Source organism: Geotrypetes seraphini, chromosome 13 (genome assembly GCF_902459505.1).
Source record: "Geotrypetes seraphini chromosome 13, aGeoSer1.1, whole genome shotgun sequence".
In the NCBI taxonomy this organism is placed as follows: domain Eukaryota; kingdom Metazoa; phylum Chordata; class Amphibia; order Gymnophiona; family Dermophiidae; genus Geotrypetes; species Geotrypetes seraphini.
Window position 1 is genome coordinate 72,884,904 of NC_047096.1, and position 26,019 is coordinate 72,910,922.

A 26,019-nucleotide genomic window follows, 5' to 3' on the forward strand; every position below is an offset into this window, starting at 1 on the left:
TCCTGTAGATCAGAGTCTTGCAGGAAAGACTGGCGCTTCGGTCCAGTGTCGGGGTCACTGAATGCTTGAGTTTGCTGAGACCTTTCCATACTTCATTGAGCTCTTGTCAGAACGTCTGGAAGACGATGAATGACAGTGAGCAGATGGAGATCGGTGCCTAGAGGAACAATGCTTCGATGCATGGGTGGTCAGACTGAAGTAGTGCCGAGAATCCTTGGGCTGCACCTTTGTGGCTTCTTAGCAAGCTTACCCGAGGGCACAATGTGAAACGACACCGGTGTCGATGCTGATGCCTCTGGTGGTGTCGATGACTTCGGTATTGGGGACTTCGACTTAAGACGGTGTCATCAGCAAATCTCCCACCATGCTGACACCAAATAGTTTCTCTTCCTGGAGGATATGATTTTTTATGGTATGTTTCTGCAGCAAAGAGCAGCGTTTACAAGATTGTACATGGTGTTCAGGACACAGACACTGCAGGCACCAGCTATGGGGGTCTGTCAAAGAAATAGTGCGAGAACACAGACCACACTTTTTAAACTCTATCAGCAGGCATGACATCGACGGGAATACCGCCTCAGTCAAATTAAACTCGATGGCTGAGGCATGAATGTAGGCCTCGCTGGGAAGAAAACCTGCGGATGGCGTAAAAAGGTAAAAAGAAAAATCTTTTTTTTTACTTTTATACAAAAGAAAGGAAACAAAAAAGAACTAGAGAGTGGAAAGGCAAGAGAAAGCTCTGCAGAAAACTAAGAACTGAGGGACCGCGCGCCTATGTCGGGTGGGAAGGCACTTGGGCATGCGCAGTGCTGGCTATCGCAAACTTTCTGAAATCTTAAAGTGGCGATGCACTTTTGAAGTATTCGGTCCTGAGGAACTGTGGATGACGTCACCCACATGTGAGAATATGCTGCCTGCTTGTCCTGGGATAAATAAAGAATTATGTTATCCTCCGAAGCAGGGGGTCCTTTGCATCCTCTTTGAAACGCAAAACCAACGAAAACTGAAGAATAAACTCCTGGACCTCTTCCTGCTGAAAAATGCGCACCAGCCACTGTCATCCATCCCCGAGAGAATCTTGGGGGTCCACCAAGGGGTCCAAGTTTTCATCAGGTGAAAATGCCTCCCCAAACAAAATATCATCCCACAAAAGACCCCCTGAAAAACTCAAGACTCCTGGTGAGGAAAGAGGACCCCTGGCCGCCTGAAAATAAGCCTTGTATAAAATCTGGGGAAAACTCTCCCGGTGGCACAGCAGGACTCACTGCCAAAACAGGAGACCCAGCAGAAACCTGCCCCTGTCTCTCCAGTGGAAGGTCACCTAAGGCTGCAGACAACATGAAGAAGCTGCCTGCCAAAACTGGAGCAAAACCTGCTAAAAAAAACCTCCCAAGGCCTGCAGCAGCAAAGAGGCCTGAACTGCCCCAGCTGCTAAAGCAGGCAAGCCGGCAGCAGCAGTAATGGAGTCCCCAGCACTATCGGCGGAAAGGGAAACCTTATTTCCCTGACCATCAGAGGCTGGGGAAATTCTTGTGTGGGTGGCAGGGGAAGCCAGGGTTTCCCCCCTGCCTGCTGCAGACGTGCAAAGGTCTTGCCAGCATCTGAAGCCGACTAGAATTCCCCTTTGCAGCAGCTGGAACACCGTGAGCAAAGGCCGGCTGCATCAACCTCACGGCAGGAACACAATGAGCACTTTTTCCCTTTAAAAGTGCTCATTGTGAAAACCACTACTAAGCTGAAAACAAAAGTACAAGTTAGCAATTAAATGCAATTAACCTCAATTGAAGGTTTCCCTTCAGACTGGCACTGCCTCAGGACTTTTTCCCCCCAATATAACTACTTTACAATGAACAGACCCCACTGGCTCTCAAAGCTATATGCCTTGTTGATATCGGTGGCAAGGCTTACAGCTGAGGCAGCTCTATTGAAAAAGTTCAGGGAGGTGGGGGAAATGGGGGAACTTGACCCCCCCAGTGTGGTACTCCCGAGGTTGGACAGACCCTCGAAAGGGTCCCCCCAAGCTCAATCCGGCACCACAGACGGTAAGGGGGGGGGACGGGAACCAGAAGACCTCAAAACAAAATCCAACAGCTCTACACTAACTCAGGGAAGACTGCAAAGGCTTACCACCTCCACCTACTAGAGACTAAGAGCAGACTGATTGTACTTGGGACTGCAAAGCCCACTTGCCAAAAGTTTTTGTCTCAGTCTCCACCTGCTGTTAATGGTGAGCTATTACCCATTAGTGAGCTGTGCTGGTGAGGAGAAGAGATTAAAGAAAGCTTTATTGCTTCAGGATGTCCAGGTTTAAGCCCGCCTGATGCCTGCCCATAAAAACATCTCCCAACACACTCCTTTGAACTCTGGACCCACAGTAACTTAGAAGTGCTGCTGAACATCCAGAAAGTTTGTTTATAACGGCACTTGGACGTCCCTGCTATTAGAACGTCCAAGTGTCGATTTAGGCAGATTTTTAGACGTTTTAAAGTTTTGATTATGCCCCTCAAAACTTCTTATAATGAATATGGTGTTATATAGATCAGTGGTTCCCAACCCTGTCCTGGAGGACCACCAGCCAGTCAGGTTTTCAGGATAGCCCTAATGAATATGCATGGAGCAAATTTGCATACCTTTCACCTCCTTTCTATGCAAATCTCTCTCATGCATATTCATTAGGGTTATCCTCAAAACCCGACTGGCTGGTGGTCCTCCAGGAAAGGGTTGGGAAACACTGATATAGATCTTTTCTTAAGATCACAACAAATCATGATCTCTTTACACAGAATATTTGATCTGATTTATGATTTATTAACTTTATACTACCCATTACAACAAGAACAGTTTACATTAAATTTTCTGAATAGCTTACAATCAAGCTCTACAATAACAGCCATACAAAGCAAAAATAAACACCGATCCTCTAAGGCCAACCACTACATCAACTGATGCTATGAAAAAGTTGAAGAAAACAGCTATGGTTTCAAGATTTTTCAAAATGCTTTTACCTGTGATTTATAGCAACCATAGAATGAACTGGAGCCTGTCATCATAACACTGTTAAATACATCAGTTAGCCTCCCATTTGTATCAGCACTATTCCAACAACGACTGGTGCCTCTGTATACAGTTTTGGGCTATACAAAAAAATAAAATCATTAAAATAGTTAATATTTAATAGAATTGATTTTAACATTCACATTTACTATTACAAAGACTGCTCCACTCAACCAATAAGGACTCTCTGGAATTACTGTAAAAAAACACAACAAAAAAACACCCAATATAAGGCCACATATTAAAAAAAAAAAAAAAATATATATATATATAGGCATATAGTGCATTTATACACTTATATATTTTTATGTGAAGTTATAGAACTGTCCTTTGAAAGTTCCGTTCCGTTGAAAGTTCATTTTAATTTAGGACAGCGCTTCCTGAACTGTGGGTTACAAGTCCAGACCACATTTGGGGTTGTGACCTGGGTTGTACATCCTTTTAATGCTGGCAGGGGCATCAAGCTGGCTCCAGCATCCCAGAATGCGCCTTAACTCAGTGACTCTCTATAGGCCACTGGTGCACCAGCACACCCCTCTCTCCCATGCTTGGTTTTTGAATATATGCAGGAAGGAAAAAAGCTGGCCCACAGTGTCAGGAGCGCTGTCAAAACACAACATCTTCAGCTGGTGGGGCTTGGGGATCCCTGCCAGCGCAGGTATTGATTTGTATTTGGGGTCACCAGGGAGGAGGTTTAGGCTCAGGTCTACCCAAACTGGCATTGTCTTGCTATGCCCCTGATGTGCCTTGGTGAGGTTGTAGACATCATTGCAACTCTAATCATAGGGTCGCAGCACAAAAAATGATTGGCAAGTACCAATTTAGAAGCTTAGAAGTTATCAATTTAAACCTGCCATTCGCTTGCCTAGATCTATGAACCTAATGCTGAAAATAAGTGAAGTGCTCCTTTTTTCCCCCTGCCGTAAATTCACCCGTCACTTTTGCTCCTAAATTTGAGTTTAATGAAAATTTGAATATAAAGTTATGCACTCAGCCCTAATAACTTTAGGAGCATACCGTATTTTTCACTCCATAAGACGCCCCTGACCATATGACGCACCCTAGATTTAGAGGAGGAAAACAAGAAAAAAACATTCTGAACCAAATTCTCCCTGCCAGGCTCTGTAGCCCCTCTGGTGGTCTAGTGGTGGGCAGGGACAGGGCATAGGGCAGGCAGGGACAGGGCACAGATGTCAAGGCAGATGACTTTTTAAAATATGCAATGTCACCTCAGTGACAACTATAGAAAAATAGACAAATAAGAGTGCAAAATAGACAGCAGATATACCGTATTTTTCACTCCATTAGACGCACCTGAACATAAGATGCACCCTAGATTTAGAGGAGGAAACCCAACCCCACACTCCTTGCCAAGCTCTGCACCCTGTCCCCCCCAGGCTCTGTACCCTGTCCCCCCCTCTGGTGGTCTAGTGGTAGGCTGGGACAGGGCAAGTAGTGACAGGGCAAGCAGGCCTAGTGGCTGGTAGGCAGGTAGGGACAAGGCAGGCAGGGACAGAGCAAGCAGGCAAGTAGGGATGGGACAGGGCGGGTAGGTAGGTAGGCTGGCCACCCCCCAGGCAGGCAGCAGGAAAGCCCCAGCCTCTCCTTCCTCCCTCCCTGCCCCCCAGGTAGGCAACAGGCAAGCCCTGGCCCTCTTCCTTCACCCTCCCTACCCTCCCCCCAGACAGGCCCCAGCCTCTTCCTCCTCACCCCCCAGGCAGGCCCTGGCCCTCTTCCTCCTCCCTCCCTACCCCAAGGCCCAGGCCCTCTTCCTCCTCCCCCACGCCCCTCGCGTGTACCTTTTTTTTTAAACTTCTGGACGCAGTGCTTCACTGAGAGCGGCGCACCAGGCTAGCTGCCTGGTTCCCGCCGCTTCCTCCGAGAACTGCCGGCTGCCTCCTGTTCCGTTCTCTCACGTAACAGCACACCAGGTTGCCTGCCTGGTCTCACGCTCCTTCTTGTGAGAACTCTTGCGGGAAGTGGCGTGGGACCAGACAGGCAACCTGGTGCGCCACTACGCGAGAGAACGGAAGAGGAGGCAGTTGTCAATTCTCGGAGGAAGTAGCGCAGGACCAGGCAGGCAACCTGGTGCACTGCTACGCGAGAGAACAGAAGAGGAGTCAGCCGGCAGTTCTCGGAGGAAGCGGCGGGAATCAGGCAGCCAGTCAGCCTTGTACGCCGCATCCAGCGAGGGAGGGCGGCCACATTAAAATAAGGTAATGGGGGGGGGGGGCGCTTTGTGTATTCACTCTATAAGATGCACCCTAATTTCTACCCACTTTTTTGGGGAAAAAAGTGTCTCTAATGGAGCGAAAAATACGGTAAATCCTTTTAATACTGGGCCATAGTGAACATTATAGCTTTGAGAAGACTGCCTTCCAAAAAGTGTGCAATTTCGAGCAAGGTGTGTTTTTTAATCACTTTTTCAGCATTTATTTCTGCAATTGTGAAAAAACAATAAGGTAAACGATCCACCAAAGAATCCAATATGAAACAAAACAATCAGTAGACAATCTGGAGTTAATATCAGATTTATTCAAAGTGCTCCCAGCAACAGTAAAACAAAATATCTGTGCAAATTCAATTAAAAATACAATCAGGATTTAATTTTAAACATCTGAATAAAACAGACCTTATAAAAACATATCAAAGTCTGTAAAAGGATGGCTTACCTAGCTGGGATCAGAAGCAGATTCCACAAGGAATGGAAGCCAGCTGATGCAAAAGTAACAGCTTACTCCAAATATGAAATACTGTCCAAAAATATAAAAACAAAAGGGCATGTCCAAACTAGACTAATAACATTACAAAGTTCCAAGAACCTCTTTTAAAATAAAAAAAAACTACTAAATTAAAACTAAGAACAAAGAAAGCATACTTAGTGTCTCCTTAATCTCTGTCAACAAAGAAGCCAGCGTGTGCACACAATCATGTTTAAATGTGAAAGCTTGATGTCATGAATAATATACACATGATCACTGATGAGTTAAACAATTAAAAAAGTGGAACTTTTATACCTGGGGAAATGGAGGATGAAGTGACTTGCTCAGGGTCACAAAGAGCAGTGTGAGATTTGAACTCACAACCTCAGGATCCTGAGGCTGTAGCCCTAACCATTGTGCCGCCCCCCCCCCCCACACACACACACAAATTTTGAAAAACAAAAAAAAATCTCAAAATGTAAAAAATAAAAGAATATGTGGAGTTTACAAGACCATAGATTTACTTTTAAAACAATTAGAAATCTTGATATAACAAAGCAAGTAAGCCATTCTGATACAAACACATTATAGAGGCAAGATGAGTCAGAACAGGAAGTGTAGATAAGTGCTCATGATTCTTTGGCCTAATACCTTTATTATATTACCTTGAACTTTTTTTTTTTTTGGGGGGGGGGGTTCTATGCCTAAAAGAAAAGAGGGAGGCAGAGGGTTATTCCTCCACCCGTTCCTGTAACCTCATCTCTACGTCAGACTAACAAAAAATTAAGTTCTTACCTCTGCTAGTCTTCTTTCTTGTAAATCTCCTCTGTAGTCTGGACGATAGGATGTTCTGAATCTTTGTGAATCTTATCCAGCCAAAATCTGTAGGAATCTCAAATAACAAATTTGACCCCCTCCCACTGAGTCCATTTCCTGTGACATGCTTCCTGAAGTCCAGTCAGTATACAAGCCAGAAAGGTCTACAGGAGAAACAGGAAACAAAAGAAAAAGAGAGGGGGAACTGGGAACTCCCCGCTATACCATCACTTCTGCTCATGCAAATAACTCTGAAACATTAATATGCAAAATATATCATAAACTTTCCAATTTGAACAATAAACATCTTAGAACTTTATAAAACCTTTAGCAGGAGACACAGCCTATACAGTCAGATGGGGGCAACCACCCGGAGACCCCACAAACTTACTTCCTACGGAAAGGATGGCACTCTCATTGAGGCTGGTCAGAGACAGAAATTCAGCTTGCCAGTGATTGGTCAGACGACCTGTGAATTGGACAGAAACCGGGCAGGTGTCCAGACTACAAAGGAGATTTACAAAAAATAAGATAAGCAGAGGTAAGAACCTAATCTTTCATTCTTGTACAATCCCTCTGTAGTCTGGACAATAAGGACATATCAGAGCAGTCCCAGAACATCAGGGGGGGGGGCCCCCGATGAGCCGAAGCCATGACCAAAGCCCCAAAAGCAGCATCTAGCTTAGCTGCTACATCAATCCAGTAAAAGTGTGCAGAGAAGACCAAGTTGCTGCCCTGCAAATCTCCTCAGGTGAAACTGCAGTGTATTTAGCCTAAGAGGAAGACATTCCTCTAGTGGAGTGAGCCCTAACCCCACGGGGGGGGGGTTTTATCCCCATCACTACATAAGCAGAAGAAATGACAGCACGAATCCATCTGGAAATGGTAGCCTTAGAGGCAAGGCCTATCCCGAAAAGAAGGTCCGAGAGATGAAAATCGTTGGTGGCCTCCAAACACAGAAGATGATGTATATCCAGGGTCCGCAATATTCTGTCCTTGGACTTGGATCTTGAAGGAGCAAATATCGGCAGATGCAATTCCTGATTTACATGGAAAACAGAAACCACCTTTGGCAGGAAGGAGGGCACCGTCCGCAAGATGACCGCAGAATCCGTGATTCAAAGAAAAGTATCCAGTCACGAGAGTGCCTGTAGCTCCGGGACCCTACAGGCTGACTTGACCGCTACAAGGAAGACAGTCTTGATAGTGAGATCTTGCAAGGAAACCTGCTCAAGAGGTTCATAGGGCGGACAGGCCAGTGAGTGCAGGACCAAAGTCAGGTTCCACGTCAAGACAGGGAAACCGCAAAGGAGGCCTCAGCCAAACCGCACCACGCAAAAAGCGGACCACGTTCGGATGGGATGCTAGTGAACCCGAGCGAAGCAGGACCCAAGCAAGAGAAACCCATGATCTGAACACGAAGGGAAGAAACAGCAAGCTCCAGTCTGCAGGAAATCCAGAATATGAGCCACTGAGGAACCTAAGGGATCCACCTGAGATCTGGAATACCAAGCTTGGTAACATCTCCAGGCCTTTGCATAGGCCGCAACAGTGGATTTCCTCTTGCGGTCGAATAGCCCCTGGCTGTCAATGCCGCGCACTCAACAGCCATTTTGTAAGATCAAAGAGGTCCAGATCTTGGAGCGCTATCAGATCCAAAGTTAGAAGGTGAGAGTCCCCTCTCGAAGTGTAGCTGGACGAAATATGCATATCACAGTCTTCATGGCCAATCTGTTACCACCAAACTCACTGGGCCCTCGTGAACCGTAATGCAGTGCAGAACGCGCCCTATCATGGACCATGGTGGGAATACGTAGAGAAGACCTCCCCAAGGCCAAGGTTGCACTAGGGCATCCAAATCCTCACTGCCGGCCTCCTACCAAAAGCTGAAGTCAATCTGTCCACCTTTCTGTTCTTGGCAGACGCCATCAGATCGAATGCTGGATGATTGCCGTACTACACACTCAACCCTGACTGAGAAAGTCTGCTTGAATGTTTTCTACGCCCAGCACGTGAGCTGCTGACAGGGTCACCAGGTGCATTTCCGTCCAGGAAAAGAGCAGCTGTGCTTTCATGTGCAGGAGGACTCCTGGTGTCTCCCTGTCTGTTGACCCAGGCCACCGCTGTCGCATTATCTGAGAACATCCGGACAGACCGACGATGGAGACATGACTGAAAATGCAGCAAGGTGAGGCGGATCGCCCTCACTCCAGGTGACCACCTGCTCTCCGAGGCAGACCATCAGCTCCGCACCTGGGCAGATATACATACTGCCCCCCAACCGGAAAGACTTGTGTTCGTGGAAAGGCACCCAGTCTGAAACTCTCAGCGGCAGCCCCCTGTCCAGGGTCTTTGGGTTTAACCACCACTGCATGCTGCTGCACACCACCACCACCACCATCCAAGGCATCGTTAAGGGGTCTCGTTGCAAACTCCACCGTGACAGCAGGGACTCCTGAAGAGGACAAAGCCTGGCCCAGAGAACCACATCTATGATCGTGACCATGAGACCCAGGGCCCGCAGATATTGCCAGGCCGTCCGTGCTGGAATTGTTAACATCTCCTGAATGGAGTGACAGATCTTCACTTTCCAGATGTCCGGAAGCAACACCTGGTTCCTGGCTGTGTGAAACTGGACTCCCAGATACTCCGTCTTGCGTCGGTACTAGATGGCTCTTCACGTTGATTACCCATCCGAAACGCTGCAACAATTGGACTACTTGCTGTACTACCCAGTGCCCCTCCACAAGAGAGGACTCTTAGCCAATTGGCCAGGTACAGATGGACCAGGATTCCCTGAAAGCGAAGGTGGGCAGCCACCACAACCATGATCTTGATGAAGGACCTGGACGCCGATGCCAGGCTGAACGCAAGAGCCACAAACTGGAAGTGTTGACCAAGAAAATGGAACCACAGGAACTTCCTGTGCCCCAGAAAGATGGGGATGTGGAGGTATGCTTTCATTAGATCCAAGAAGGCCAAGAATTCCCCTGGTGCCACTGCCAAGATAACTGATCTCAGTTTCCATCTGGAAGCGTGGAACTTTCAGTACCGCATTTACTGCTTTCAGATCCAGGATCGGTCTCCAATCTTCTGAGCCTTCTTTGGAATGATGAAGTATATCGAGTATCTCCCTAAGCCTAAGTCATCCTCTGGAACGGGTTCTATTGCTGCAAGATCCAGTAGTCTGCGAACTGTGGACACCTTTAGGGCCCTCTCGGGACGCCCTGCAGAAGAATCCAGGAAGAAGTCTGACGGAGTTCGTAAAACTCCACTCCGAGTCCAAATTGAAGGACCTCCAGGACCCACCTGTCCAATGTCACCATCTGCCACTGTCAGGAAGGCCGAAAGACGCCCTCCGACATGAGGGAGAGGGACCAGAGGCCTGACATCAGAACTGCTTTTTAGTGGGAGCGGTAGGACGCCTGTTAAGAGGGCTGCTGACGTGCGGGCCCTCTGAAGCGGGGTCAGGAAGAACCAAATCTTTGACCCGAGGCCGGGGGGACCAGCGTACTGGTGAGGGCATCTCTAGGGACAAAAATTAGGATGCCCAGAACCCCGGCTTACTGCCTGGTAAGACTTCAGGCTTATGGTCCTGTACACTGGCCATGAGGACATCCAGCCCCTGGTCGAAGAGGAGCAGTCCCTTAAAAGGCAATCTGCTTAGGGTGTCCTTGGAGGAAGAGTCTCCAGACCACTGATTAATCCAAAGCATTTTTCTGGCAGACACGGAATAAGCTCCCAGCTTGGCAAAGACTTTCATCATGTCATAAGGCGTCCACCAAGTAATCCATTCCGGAGATCAGAAAATCCAGATCCCCGAGGACAACATCTTCAGGATCATGGTGGAGTTAGGAATGACACGCTCGGGTGACAAATGACATGGCCGTTGTAGCCCTGACTCCAGCCACCGCTGAATCAAAGAAGCATTTAAGGATAAAATCCACCTCGTCTGTCTTGAACATAGGAGGGTAGAGAGGTGCGCTTAGTCACCTGCGCCACAGCCGAATCCACCTTCGGCGAAGTGAGACTTTAGAAAACTCTGGTGCCATGGCTGTAGCACATTTTAAGGGTCCCTCCAGGGACTCCCAAGACTTCTGAAAGAATCCTGACACAATCTGGATTATCTGGAAAGGAGGCGGAGAGAGGTTTTTGATCACTCATCAGTGAACATTTCGCCTGGACAGGTTAATCCAACTGCAGGTTCAATTCCTGCAGGGACTCTGCAATGATATTCGTAAGCAAGTTTGCCTTGAACAATCTGCTTACAGACGGATAATCTACAAGGTTGCGGGACCCACCCTCATCTTGATCACAAAGGTTCGCCAGGTTAGAAACATCAGCGGCCGCTGTCAAGATGCCCTGCAACAGGGGAATGGAGAGAGAAGCAGGTGCGATGGAAGGCACCACCCATCTGCTCTCTTGGGTCCCAGGAATCGAACAAAGAGACATGCTGAATCCAGCGGTAGAGAAGAGCCCACCTATTGTGCTGGATTCTGAGAAGTCACAGGCATAGACTTTTTGACTACATACGCCCAATACATCATATTCATGAATTCCAGGGGAAAGAAGTCCCCTGCGGCAAGTGCCGCTCTGTGCGCATCTGATTTAGAGGGCTTAGATTTATGAGACTTTTCCCTGGAACTGTACTTGCATGTCACAGAAGCACCTTCCTTACTCTTTTTAGGGTCCTTCGCGTCTCCAGCAGCATTAGAGGCAAGGGGGGTTTCTCCGGAGGTGGAAGGGCAGGCTGCGGCGCACGTAAACACGGCTGCTAAGCCAACAGCCATCCGCTGCAAATGAGGCATGAATCCATGCCATCATGTCCTGAGGAGGCCATCTGTGAAGTCTGAAGTGAAAATGAAGCTCCTAAGTACAAAAAAGCACAGTTACTTACCGTAACAGGTGTTATCCAGGGACAGCAGGCAGATATTCTTAACACATGGGTGACGTCACCGACGGAGCCCTCGGTACGGACCTTTTAACTAGAAGTTTCTAGTTGGCCGCACCGCGCGTGCGCGAGTGCCTTCCCGCCCGACGGAGGAGTGCGTGGTCCCCAGTTAGGATAAGCCAGCTAAGAAGCCAACCCGGGGAGGTGGGTGGGACTTAAGAATATCTGCCTGCTGTCCCTGGATAACACCTGTTACGGTAAGTAACTGTGCTTTATCCCAGGACAAGCAGGCAGCATATTCTTAACACATGGGTGACCTCCAAGCTAACAAAGAGGGAGGAGGGATGGTTGGCCATTAGGAAAATAAATTTTGTAACACAGATTGGCCGAAGTGTCCATCCCGTCTGGAGAATGCATCCAGACAGTAGTGAGTAGTGAACGTGTGAACTGAGGACCAAGTGGCCGCCTTGCAGATTTCCTCGATGGGCGTGGAACGGAGGAAAGCCACAGAAGCAGCCATAGCTCGGACTCTGTGGGCCGTGACAGATCCTTCCAGTGAGAGACCGGCCCGAGCATAACAGAAGGCAATACAGGCAGCAAGCCAATTTGAAAGTGTCCGTTTGGAGACAGGACGGCCCAAACGGTTGGGATCGAAAGACAAAAAGAGCTGGGGGGATGTACGGTGAGCTCTGGTACGATCAAGGTAGTAAGCAAGGGCACGCTTACAATCCAGCGTGTGCAACGCCTGTTCTCCAGGATGCGAGTGAGGCTTAGGAAAGAAGACGGGAAGCACAATGGACTGGTTGAGGTGAAAAGCTGAGACCACCTTGGGAAGGAATTTAGGGTGGGTACGCAGAACAACCTTGTCATGGTGAAAAACAGTGAACGGTGGGTCGGCAACCAGTGCATGCAGTTCGCTAACCCTCCTGGCAGAGGTGATGGCAATTAGGAAAAGCACCTTCCAGGTAAGAAGCCTGAATGAAGTTGTGGCAAGAGGCTCAAACGGAGGTTTCATAAGGGCAGAGAGAACCACATTCAGGTCCCAGACGACGGGAGGAGGCTTGAGAGGCGGTTTGATGTTGAAGAGCCCTCTCATAAATCTGGAAACCAGCGGATGAGCCGTGAGGGGTTTTCCGAGAATAGGCTCGTGAAACGCAGTGATGGCACTGAGGTGGACTCTGATGGAAGTGGTTTTGAGGCCAGCGTTGGACAGCGAGAGCAAATAGTCCAAGACAGTTTCCACCGCCAAAGAGGTGGGTTCTTGATGATGCCGGAGACACCACGAGGAGAATCTGGTCCACTTCTGATGGTAACATTGAAGAGTGGCCGGTTTCCTGGAGGCGTCCAAAATGAGGCGGACCGGTTGAGATAGATTCTCCGGAGAGGTCAGCCCGAGAGAAACCAAGCTGTCAGGTGGAGGGAAGACAGGTTGGGATGTAGTAGAGACTGATTCTGCTGTGTAAGTAGAGTAGGAAACACAGGAAGAGGAATGGGCTCCCTGGAGCTGAGTTGAAGCAGAAGGGAGAACCAGTGTTGACGAGGCCACCGAGGGGCGATGAGGATCATGGTGGCATTGTCCTTGCGGAGTTTGGACAAGGTCCGCAACATCAAAGGAAGTGGAGGGAAGGCATAGAGGAACCGATCCCTCCAGTCGAGCAGGAATGCATCCGGGGCCAGACGGTGAGGAGAGAAGAGTCTGGAACAGAATTGGGGCAGCTGATGGTTGTGAGGTGCTGCAAAGAGGTCCACCTGCGGAGTGCCCCATCGAGCAAAGATGGAGAGTAGAGTCGGAGGGTCCAACGTCCACTCGTGAGGTTGAAGGATGCGGCTGAGATTGTCGGCCAGAGAGTTCTGTTCGCCCTGGATGTAGACCGCCCTGAGAAAGAGATTGCGGTCCGTGGCCCAGGTCCAGATGCGCAGAGCCTCCAGACAAAGGGGGCGAGATCCGGTGCCGCCTTGCTTGTTTATGTAGTACATGGCGACTTGATTGTCTGTGCATAGGAGGAGGACTTGAGGGCAGAGAAGATGTTGGAAAGCCTTGAGGGCGTAGAACATGGCTCTGAGTTCCAGGAAATTGATGTGATGACGACGCTCCTGTGGGGTCCAAAGTCCCTGGGTGCGTAGATCTCCCAGGTGAGCTCCCCACGCGTAGGGGGACGCATCTGTGGTGATGATCATAGAGTGGGGGGGCAGATGGAAAAGTAGACCCCTGGAAAGATTTGAGGAGTTCAACCACCATTGGAGAGATTGCTGAAGAGATGATGTCACAGAGATGGGATGAGAAAGAAGATCCGTAGTCTGTGACCACTGGTTGGCGAGCGTCCACTGAGGTGTACGAAGGTGGAGACGAGCCAGAGGAAGGACATGCACTGTCGAGGCCATGTGACCCAGGAGGACCATCATCTGTCGAGCAGGAATGGAGGGATGCAAGAGTACCTGACGGCAGAGATGGAGCAGGGTCTGCTTGCGATCGGAGGGGAGAAAAGCCCTCATTAGCGTGGTGTCCAGAACTGCTCCAATGAATTGAAGTCGCTGGGTGGGAAGCAGATGCGACTTGGGGTAGTTGATCTCGAACCCCAGGAGGTGGAGGAGAGAGATGGTGTGATGAGTAGCCTGTAGCACAAGTGGAGACGTAGGTGCTTTCACCAACCAATCGTCCAAATAGGGGAACACCTGGAGGTTGTGAGACCTGAGGAAGGCCGCTACCACTATGAGGCACTTGGTGAAGACCCTGGGTGAGGAGGCGAGGCCGAACGGTAGCACCTTGTACTGATAGTGGTGGTGCAGTACCTGGAATCGCAGGTAGCGGCGAGAATGTGGATTGATGGAGATGTGAGTGTAGGCCTCTTTGAGGTCCAGGGAACATAGCCAGTCGTGTTGAGAAAGAAGAGGATAGAGTGTGGCAAGGGAGAGCATTCTGAACTTCTCCTTGACCAGACACTTGTTGAGGTCCCTTAGATCGAGAATGGGACGGAGGTCTCCCGTCTTTTTGGGTACCAGGAAGTAGCGGGAGTAGAATCCCTGCCCCCTTTGATCTGGAGGTACTTCTTCGATGGCATTGAGAAGGAGGAGGGATTGAACCTCCCTCAGGAGGAGGGGGGTTTGAGATGAGTTTGAAGCAGACTCTACGGGAAGGTTGTCCGGAGGCAGAGTCTGGAAGTTGAGAGAGTAGCCGTGGCGGATGATGTTGAGGACCCACTGGTCCGACGTGATGACTTCCCAACGGCTTGAGAAAATGGTGAGACGACCCCCGATAGGCTGTGGAAGAGGTAGCGAGGGTGGATGACTGGCTATGCCCTGGAGAGAAGAGTCAAAAGGGCTGAGATTGTTTAGCAGGCTGAGGAGGCTTGGAGGGTTGGGTGGCCTGAGACCGAGCCTGGGCATGGTGCTGCTGTTGACGGGGTCGCCGAGATTGTTGGGGAGGCGGATTGAGTGGCCTGGCTGAGAACCTCCGCTGGTAGGATGATTGAGGCCGATAGGGTCGAGCAGGTGGAGCCTTCTTTTTCGGCTTGATTAGGGTGTCCCACCTAGTCTCATGGGCGGAGAGTTTCTGGGTGGTGGAATCCAGTGACTCTCCGAAAAGCTCATCCCCGAGACAGGGGGCGTTGGCCAGGCGGTCCTGGTGGTTGATGTCCAGGTCGGAGACTCTGAGCCAGGCCAAGCGACGCATGGCTACAGCCATGGCAGAGGCCCGAGAGGTGAGCTCGAAGGAGTCGTAGATCGATCGGACCATATACTTGCGCATTTGGAGAAGGCCAGATATGTGCTGCTGGAATAGCGGGACCTTGCGCTCAGGAAGGTACTTCTGGAGGGCAGACAGCTGTTGGACCAAGTGTTTGAGATAAAAGGAAAAATGGAAGGAATAGTTGTTTGCCCTGTTGGCAAGCATGGCATTTTGGTAAAGCCTCTTGCCAAACTTGTCCATGGTCTTACCTTCTCTGCCAGGAGGGGTAGAGGCATAGACACTGGAGCCCTGAGTCTTTTTTAAGGTGGATTCCACCAGAAGGGACTCATGGGGCAATTGAGATTTGTCGAATCCTGGAATAGGGATGACACGGTAAAGGTTGTCCAGTTTACGGGGAGCTCCCGGTACCGTGAGGGGATTTTCCAAATTTTTGTAGAATGTCTCCCGTAAGATGTCATGTACGGGAAGTTTGAGGAACTCTTTAGGAGGTTGCTCAAAGTCTAAGGCTTCTAAAAAGGCTTGGGACTTTTTGGAGTCAGATTCAAGGGGAAGTGACAGAGCAGCAGACATTTCCCTCAGAAATTTAGAAAAAGAGGACTGCTCGGGTTTAGAGGAGGCATCAGGCGCCGATGGTTCCTCATCAGATGAGGAGGGATCCTCCTCGGTACCGAGAGGAGTCTCCTCCCATAAATCCGGATCCCTGACCTCTGGTGCGTGTCGGGACACCGGGGTGGAGGGTGCGGTGTGGTGAGTTTTGGACAAAGATTTACCAGAGCGCACCGAAACGGCACCAGGGGAGGACGATCGGCGTCGTTCTCGGTCCCGAGAAGAGTGCCGTACCGCCTGGTGCCGAGCAGGATCCACTGTGGTTCGAGAATGAACCACAGGATCATCAGGAAGTTGTTGTGCCGAAAGGATCGGCATCGAGGTGTTTACCGGTACCGAAGGAGTGGACACCGGGGGCTCGGTGCGGGGCTCGGGCCGGTCTGGTACCGGAAGGAGCGGTGCCAGGATAGAGGGTAGCAGTTGTTCAAGCTGTTTCTTCAACTGCTCCTGAAGCTGAGTTTGTAGGATGGCCGAGATACGGTCATCCAGGGGTGGCATCGGAACCGCTTTCTTTTTCTTCGGTTCCTTGGATGCCGCTCCACGCCCCGGCGATGAGGAGGCCGATGACGAGGCACTCACCGTTATCGGGGCGGAGCGTTTACGGGACCGGTGTGATGCCGGTATGGACGGTGTCGTCACCGTAGCTGGAGGGCGCTCGAGGGAAGAGGAAGGCTTCTTAGCCGGCTTACCTGGCGCCAGTGGCGCCGATGCGGGATCGGTCGGTGTCGAGCTGGACGGTGCCGATTTCTGCGGTACCGCCGCTGAGGGTGATGAATCCATCGCCGACTCGGAGCCGAAGAGCAGGGTTTGCTGGATTCTTCGGTTTTTAAGAGTACGTTTTTGTAAAGTGGCACAGCGGGTGCAGGAATCTGCCCGATGCTCCGGACCCAGGCACTGCAAACACCAATTGTGTGGGTCAGAAACGGAGATCGGGCGTGCACACCGCTGGCACTTCTTAAAACCGACCTGCGGGGGCATGAAGGGGAAGATAGCCTCCGCAAAATCGAAGTCCGAGGCCTGTATAATGGCAACAGGCCCCGCCGGGGCAAAAACGAAAGAAACAATAAAAATCAAAGTTTTTTTTTTTTTTTTTTTTTGCAATTGAAAGAAAAAGGAAACCCGAAGGTAGAGGAAGAAAAAAAATATAACAAAAGCGCGAGCGGGAAGGCAAAAAGTGATTTCAACGGCCGTTGAAAAAATACACGCGTCTTCTTCGCTCCGCGGAAACGGAAAAACTGGGGACCACGCACTCCTCCGTCGGGCGGGAAGGCACTCGCGCACGCGCGGTGCGGCCAACTAGAAACTTCTAGTTAAAAGGTCCGTACCGAGGGCTCCGTCGGTGACGTCACCCATGTGTTAAGAATATGCTGCCTGCTTGTCCTGGGATAAATATACTTTTGAAAAATATAAAGAAAATCTAAGATGACCACTGCAGGTGCCGATTTTGCCCAAAAACAGCCCGGGAAAAACACAGGGAACCCGGGAAAACGGCAATTTTGTGTTTTTATAGGGAGGGGTTAGGGCATGCAGGGAAACCACCTAAAAAACCCTTTTTAGGACCCCCGTAAATCGCCAAACCAGCGTGCATACAGCTACTCAGAGTTCAGTGCTGCAATAGAAAAATGGCAGGCAAGCTTAAACAGAGCATGCAAGGAGATCTGTACCTCAGGAAGCTGGAAAAAATGGATTTTAAGTCTTCTGACTGCCTCACCTGCCCAGTCACCCAGTCAGTGACTATCAGGACCTCCGGAATATTTAGGAAAGGTACGCAGTCCGGCTCCGATCCTGGGTGCGCCTCCATGGAAACGAGCAGCCTGCATTCCACCTGGAGCGAGCTAACTCCCAATTCCGGAGCCCCAATCTGATGTGCAGGCCATCCAGGGGGCTTACTGCAGTGGCAGGTATCCCCCCCAGATGCAGGCCTTTTCTCAAAGTCTGAAATCTCCCACCGAACAATGTACCCGCAGGGTGTATCTACAGCAGAAAGGCAATACTCGTGCCAAATATAAAATTAATATACTAGATTTTAAGAAAAGAAACACAAGCAAAAGAGATGAGCTCCTAGTTTGGTTGTAGGAATACAAAACTGGACTTCAGGGAGCATGTCACAGGCGATGGACTCAGTGGGAGGGGTCAAATTTGTCATTTGAGATTCCTACAGATTTTAGATGGATAAGATTCACAACACCCTATCGTCCAGACTACAGAGGGATTGTACAAGAACAGCTTATACAGTCAATGCAATAATGATGGGTGAATCTGCTACTGGGCCGAGGGAAGAACCCAGTCAGGACACGCTTTCATTGAGCCCAGGAGGACCCAATCCACCTCCTACTCCGGGAAGTACAATAGATGTTTTGCTGCAAATGGAGGGTCTTGGGAGTTTGCCTGGAGTCTAATCCAGAAGAAAATGCTCCACTTATCCTGACGCCGAACAATGTATCAGTGTTTTGTAGAAGAACATCATTATTGAAGTTAAATGGTGGTGAAGGTGAGGAAAGGCAAGGCTCAGCTGAATCTGAAGCTGTAGTCGGAAATTTGGCATCTTTATTCCCCCCCGCAAGCTGTTGGAAAGCCCATGGGCGGCAACTCTGGACTCACTTTGGACTACCATTGAGAATTTACACTTGGTATGTGTTAATTTTGTTTCAGTTTCTTTAAATCTCTCTGTAAAACTGCAACACCTAGAGACTGACTCAGCAACAGTTGCCTCAGAGAATGTGGAAAAATATTCTATAGAGATGAAAAATGCTATTTCTCAACAAGTAACAGATAAAAAGTTTAATTTTAAGGAAAACTGAAAATCTGGAAAATCAGAATAAGGGTTTAAACTTGAGAATTTTGAATTTACCTATTTCCAGATTTATGACTCAAGAACTTTTTAAAAATGTTATGATTACCATCTTAAAAATTTCAGTCAAATCTTCCTCCAATTCAAAAGATATATTATCTGAAAAATGTGGAGAAAGTTTCTACAGAGGACAAGAAAGCTTTAAATGTTTCTGCATTGTTAGAATCATCCGAAATAGATCTTTCTGGATGAGCAACTACTGTAAGTTAGTTTCTTTTGTGTTTCATCAAGATAAAGAAATGTTGCTAAAATAATATTATAATTTTAAGCAAATCTCCTATTTAGGAGAAAGGATATACAGTAGACTCAGTTTACCGGCACCCATGGGGATCGATAGATGCCGGATAAATGTAGTTATCCCAGGACAAGCAGGCAGCATATTCTCAACAGGTAGTTGACGTCACCAACGGAGCCCCGCAGCGGACAGCCTCGCAAGCAGACTTGCTTTAAGATCTTTGTAAGAGCTTACGAGTGCTGCACTGCGCATGCATGAGTACCTTCCCACCCGAGTCAGGGCGCGCGTCTCCTGTGAGGTATCTCAGTTCAACATTTTCCGCGGAGCCGAGAAGTCCTCTTCACTTCAGCTCTGCAGCTACTTCGTTGCCTTCTCGCACTGCGGCTTTGTTGTTTTTCCCAGTCGCTGAGCCCGCATGTCTTTTTTTCTCCTTTTCTTTAAAAAAAAAAAAAAAAAGTTTTATTATTTCTTTTTGGCCGTCAGCCCGTCGGCCTAGGCCTGGCCGCTGAACCTCGTTCTTACGTCGGCTTTTCTTTTTTCTATGTCCCGGCCTCTTACCAGTTTCAAAAAGTGTAGCCAGTGTGGCAAGGTACTTTCACTCACCGACCCTCATCGTTGGTGCATCGCTTGCTTGGGTCCTGAACATTGCCCTGACACTTGTTCGCGCTGTGCTATCCTTCAACCTTGAGCCCTTCGCAGACGCCATGCTAAAATTCTTCAACTATTTGGCACGATGGAACAGTCTGCTGAAAAGGTCTCGACCTCGGCTTCGGGGTCGGCCTTGACTGCCAAGACCTTGACCCCGACCTCCAGCTAAGCGTGCCTCCAAACATAGGGAATACTCATCCTCAAGGTCGCCCTCTTTGGAGCGCACTGCTGCACTTTCAAGACCTGATCTCTTTGTCTCGGTGCCTATGTTCGAGCTGCAGTCTGAGCCCCTTCTTGAAGCACCTCGAGGCTATAAAATAAAACCACCAGGATGTTTGGAGGACGAGGGGGGGGGGAAGAGACACTCATTTGGGCAGGAAAATCGAATCGAAAAATTGATTCAAAATTTTTTTTCCCTAAATCAGGCAGCACTGTCACCCATTGGAAGTGCCGAATATAATAATAAGTCTTTCAGGTTCTTTCCTTTTTTATGGTTATCAAAATTTATCTTGGAAATGTTCAATGGTTTCTACAACATGCCAATCATTATTATTCATAACAGGCTTTCATTATTCATGAATAACTACAAATGTGTCACAATATTATAAATTTTTTATATCATTCATTAAAATACTCTTTTAAATAGTGCTCAGACCCACAACCATCAGTGTTTAAGTGTATAAAACAAAACACCGGCTGCCATCAGACCATCATAGCCCCATTTTATGTTTTATACCACCATACATTGTAACAAAATAATCTGTTGAGACTAATATCTTTAAAAACTTATCTTATCTGGGTGGCAAGTCACACAGGATGATCACGAAACAGGCAGCACAGCGTTATAAAGTGCTCATGCTCATGCTCATTATTCATAGGCCACAAATAAACCTAAATTTGCCAAAATAACAATAAATACTACAAAATAGGAATTTGGCAAGAAAACTTCAAATCCCCTTTCAAAATCGACCTGGCACTCACTCAAGGCATCAATATTAAAAGGACAAATCAGTAAGGGCCCAAAAGATTAATAATAAATAATTATTACTTTCAGCCCCAGGCAAGAAACTCATAGGTGACCAGCACCAGGTTAATAACCTAAATTAGTCCTACCCCGTACATCATCTAGTCCTGTAGAAATTTAATATCACTTTCAGTATTTTCAGTGACAACATTCAAAAATGTCCAAGAGAAAGGTAACTAAATCCCAAACTAATTAAACTATGGCAGTCAGCTCAGCTGTAAGCATACTAAAACAGTTAAGCCGCGTGGTTTGTAAAACCAGAGTATCAATATCTTGTATGTATGCTTACAGCTGAGCTGACTGCCATAGTTTAGTTAGTTTGGGATTTAGTTACCTTTCTCTTGGACATTTTTGAATGTTGTCACTGAAAATATTGAAAATACTGAAAGTACCTTTCTCTTGGACATTTTTGAATGTTGTCACTGAAAATACTGAAAGTGAGATTAAATTTCTACGTATGAGAGTGATTTATATTCATACGGAGTTTTTTCATAAACCAGCGATGATGTGGGTGGCTTAGGGTACTTGTGTAGTCCCGGCTGCCCACAATTGAGGTTTATTTTTCTCCGTTTTTTCTATGATTTTGTCAACAGTTCTTTTTGTCTTTGTGGTATGAATGAATCCCTGCTGCTACATATTATTTACAATACGTTTGTAACCACATTTTTTTAAATTTGAAGAGAATCATCTCTATTCCAATGAACTTTTCAAACACATCCAGTGTTGGATGCGCTTTATTGATATCTTTTTTGTTTGAACTTCCGCACAAGAACATTTAATAGCCTTCATAGTTTGGATTAATTATTTAACTCCCTGCTTATGTTTCACTATGACCAGTAATCAATGTTCTATCACATTTCTTTTTTTTAATTTTTCAAACTAATACAAACTGCCAGGAATTATCCAGATATTAATAATCAAAACAAACACTTATATTCAATCAATAACAATGCAGAAGAAGACTATCCCTCCCCTCCCATCCAATAAATTTACTCAAAGAATAACCCAACGAGATATCCCCACCCTGTCCTGGATGTGTATGGAAATAAACAAAAATTGACAAAAGACACCTATAATTAAGTTATAAAGGATGTCAATGGGCCCCAAACCAGTTTGAATAAATTGCTATGCCCCAACATTTCAGCATTCATCTTCTCATATAGCACAGTTATTTACCGTAACAGGTGTTATCCAGGGACAGCAGGCAGCTATTCTCACATATGGGTGATGTCATCGACGGAGCCCGGATACAGACGCCTCACAAGCAGACTTGCTTGAAGAAACTTGAAGTTTTGAGTCTCCCGCACCGCACATGCGCGAGTGCCTTCCCGCCCAGCATAGGGCGCGTCTCCTCAGTTCAAATAGCTAGCAGAGAAGCCAACCAGGGGAGGTGGGTGGGTTGTGAGAATAGCTGTCTGCTGTCCCTGGATAACACCTGTTACGGTAAATAACTGTGCTTTATCCCAGGACAAGCAGGCAGGTATTCTCACATATGGGTGACCTCCAAGCTAACCAGAATGGGATGGTGAGAGTGTTGGCAATTTAGGAGAATAAATTTTGTAATACTGTTTGGCCAAACTGTCCATCCCGTCTGAAGAAAACATCCAGACAATAGTGAGAAGTGAAGGTATGAACCGAGGACCAAGTAGCAGCTCTACAAGTTTCCTCAATAGGTGTAGATCTGAGGAAAGCTACTGAAGCTGCCATTGCTCTGACTTTATGGGCTGTGACTTAACTGTGAAGGGGTAATCCAGCCTGGGCATAGCAGAAAGAGATACAAGCCGCCATCCAGTTAGAGATGGTATGCTTAGAAATAGGATGGCCCAACTTATTTGGATTGAAGGAAACAAAAAGTTGAGGAGCAGTTCTGTGTGGTTTGGTGCATTCCAAGTAGAAGGCCAAAGCACATTTACAGTCCAGAGTATGAAGAGCTGATTCTGCAGGATGAGAATGAGGCTTTGGAAACAACACTGGAAGTACGATGAATTGGTTGAGATGAAATTCCGAAACCACTTTAAGTAGGAATTTAGGATGAGTACGAAGAACCACCTTGTCATGATGGAACACAGTGAATGGTGGGTCAGTAACTAAAGCTTGCAGTTCACTGACTCTTCGAGCAGAAGTGAGGGCTATGAGAAACACCACTTTCCAAGTGAGATATTTCAAATGAGCCTTATCAATTGGTTCAAATGGAGGCTTCATGAGTTGAGTAAGGACAACATTGAGATCCCAAACCACAGGAGGAGGTTTAACATTGAAGAGTCCTTTCCTGAATTTGGAAACCATTGGATGAGCAGAGAGGGGTTTCCCTTCATTAGACTGATGGAAAGCCGCAATTGCACTGAGATGGACTTGGATAGATATAGACTTGAGGCCAGAATTGGATAAGTGCAACAGGTAGTCCAAAACAGAAGATAAGGAGGAATGCTGAGACGCCTTATGATGAGAAAAACACCAGTAGAAAAATCTAGTCCACTTTTGGTGATAGCATTGTCTAGTGGTAGGCTTGCTAGAAGCTTCTAAAACATCTCTTACAGATTGAGAAAACTGGCAGTGAACATTAACCTTTAAGTTTGCCTGAATGAAGTCTAGCAAAGCTGCAAGATAACTTCTTTCAGCTGAGTTTGTTATTTGATAGTATCTTCATTCATATATATATATTCCATTAACCTAGTGCTGGTGCTTACATAGATGACAGTGCCAGCATCTATTAGATTTAGAACTGTCTAACCTGTGTAACCTAATAGGGGTCCAAAAATATCTATGTAACAGAAAAAAAGTTTGTCTCATAGATGCCGACACTGTACATCTCATCCTCCAAGTCCAAATTCGTGGCCATCGATATGCAGAAAAATACTACTTTATCTCAATGCTCCAAATGTCTAAGACTATTTTTGGGTTTTTTATTCAAATCAGAAATTTATACCACCAGGCGGCCTGATGTCCAAAAAAAATCTGTCTGGAAGCATAGGACCTGCAAGCTATAATGACTTATTAGGATTTCACCATTCAGGGAATCCACTCTGAATGGCCTGCTTCTATCACATTTCTTGATACTACAGTGTTCTTAGAGAGGGGGAGGACACAAACTACAGTTCATCATAAATCTACTGCAAGAAACAATTATCTGTCTTTTTCCAGTTGTCACCCTCGACGTCTAAAATCTGCTATACCTATTGGCCAGTTTTTACGAGCCAGGAGAATATGTACCACCGATGCAGATTTTAAAAGAGAAGCAAAGTTGTTACAAAAAAAATTCTTGTCTCAAAGTTACCCTCAATCGCTTGGCATGCAAATAGGGAGCTCCTGCTAACTAAAAATTCTAAAGAACTTTCATCAAATCATGTCTGTGTTCTCTCTCATTCCACTCAATCATCCGCAGTCGCCCATAGTATACGAACTCAATGGCATGTACTCCAGCTTCACCTGGCATTTCAAGAGAATCCCTGTATTGCTTTTTCTTAAGGTAAAAGTCTCTCTGAACATCTGGTATCCTTCAACTTCAGACCTAAACATCATCATCAACCAAGAACGAGGTATCATTCTCCCTGTGGTCACTGCTCTTACTGCAACACCTCATGTGTTGGTACTCATTGGGTTCATCCTAGCACATGGAGGTCTTACAAATTGAAAGCTCAAACTTCCTGTGGTTCAACTTTTGTGGTTTAGTCATCTCTTGCCCTTGTGGGCTCATTTATGTGGGTTGTAAATCCAGGGCCATAAAAACTAGATTTATAGAACATCGAAGTTGTTTGAAGACTGAGAAACATGTGGCCCTCTGGTTTCCCACAATATACAACATCATCACAAATTAGCTGACCTTAAGTGGTACATTTTAGAACAGATACCTACCTCTTTTGAGGGAGACAAAATGTCCCATTTGTTGATGAGAGAAAACTTTTGGATTTTCCATTTAAAATCCCACTCACCAGTGGGACTGAATTAAAAACGTGGATAGATGTTTCAACGGCTGACCTGGAGTCGCAACGAATATCTTGCAAGGATCCCGATTTGTCTTTTTTTTTTTTCCTTTATTAATTCATTTTTTTATATTCATTCACACACACACACTTTTTTTCTTCGTTATCCTTTGGGATTTATATAAATTGTGCATTTTGTATATTGCATTTTGTTTTTCAATTGTTGTTTTGACGGTGTCTCATGTCATGACGCAGAGTGCGTTGCCTACGCAGATCTCCAGGGCGTCTTCAAATTCTCTAGCTGCCATTGTGTTTCGTTTCTGTCGCAGGTCGAATTTACTGAACGGGGCAATAATCTGATGTGAGATCGTATTATTTTCTAATTGACTTTCTTTTGGGACTTATTTCCAATGTCTCAGCCCTTGAAGGTGGTTTTCGAAACAGAGCTGTGTCGAGCCATGACAAGAAATTCCTTTGCTACGAACTGTGACAAGAACTCTGTTTCAGATAAGCTTTTTGGATATTTGTTTTTGATAACACTATTTGAACACTATTGTTTTCTGGATATTGATTTTTCCAGTTTTTTGATTAGCTTTTCACCAGGGAATAGGGTTTTGAACCACCCTTTTCCTTCCTTTCCCCTTTCAAAATTGACTAAAAAGTTTCCATTGGCAGTTTGTACACATTTTCACAGGACTAGATGATGTATGGGGCAGGATTTATTTAGGTTATTAACCTGGTGCTGGTCACCTATGAATTTCCTGCCTGGGGCTGAAAATGTACTAAGTATTTATTATTTAATCTTTTGGGCCCATACTGATTTGTCCTTTTAATATTGATTCCTTGAGTGAGTGCCAGGTCGATTTTGAAAGGGGATTTGAAGTTTTCTTGCCATTATTATTCATGACATCAGGCTTTCATTTTTATAAGCCTGATTGTGTACACATGCTGACCCGTTTGTCATTTGACAGATTAAGGCGACTAAGAATGCTTTCTTTACTCTTGGTTTTTAATTTAGTAGGGTTTTTTTTATCTTCAAAGAGGTTATTGAAACCTTGGAACATTAGTCTAGTTTGGACATGCCTTTTTTTTTTTTTTTTACAGTATTGCATATTTAGAGTAAGCTATCCCTTTGTATCAACTGGCTTCATTCCTTGTGGAATCTGTTTCTAGTCCCAGCTAGGTATGAGAGGCGTTCAATAATTTACCCGAGTATGAAAGAAAGTAACAAGTGTGTTGAAATATCTGTGCATGTTGTGACATGTCTCAAGGTTACTCATGCATAGTTGCAGCTCGGTGTGAATCTAACAATCCAAGAGACAGGATGTCAGGACTCCTCATAGGAATCAAGTAAAACTGATAGATTTGGCGCACCATTCAGTGATAAAATTTCTCACAAAAGGAAAAAGTCAAAGATCCATGAATGCATGACTGTAGGATGATGGGGCAGACTAACCATAAACTGCAAAGTAAAATTTTGGAGCAAGCAGTTTAAGTGGGGTAGAGTCCATTGAAGATGACCCTCATACTGGACAGCCTGTGGAAGCAACTTCCACAGAAATGTGCAAGAAAAAACAGTTACTTACC

General features: G+C 46.7%; 1 protein-coding gene across 1 annotated transcript in view; it reads right to left on the reverse strand.

Annotated features, from left to right (window-relative positions):
• Positions 1–26,019, reverse strand: part of MEIOC (meiosis specific with coiled-coil domain) — a 170,273-nt gene that overhangs the window by 134,667 nt on the left and 9,587 nt on the right. Inside the window, 1 exon segment of the mRNA XM_033919289.1 lies at positions 3,006–3,134. Coding sequence (XP_033775180.1) covers positions 3,006–3,134 — 129 coding nt within the window.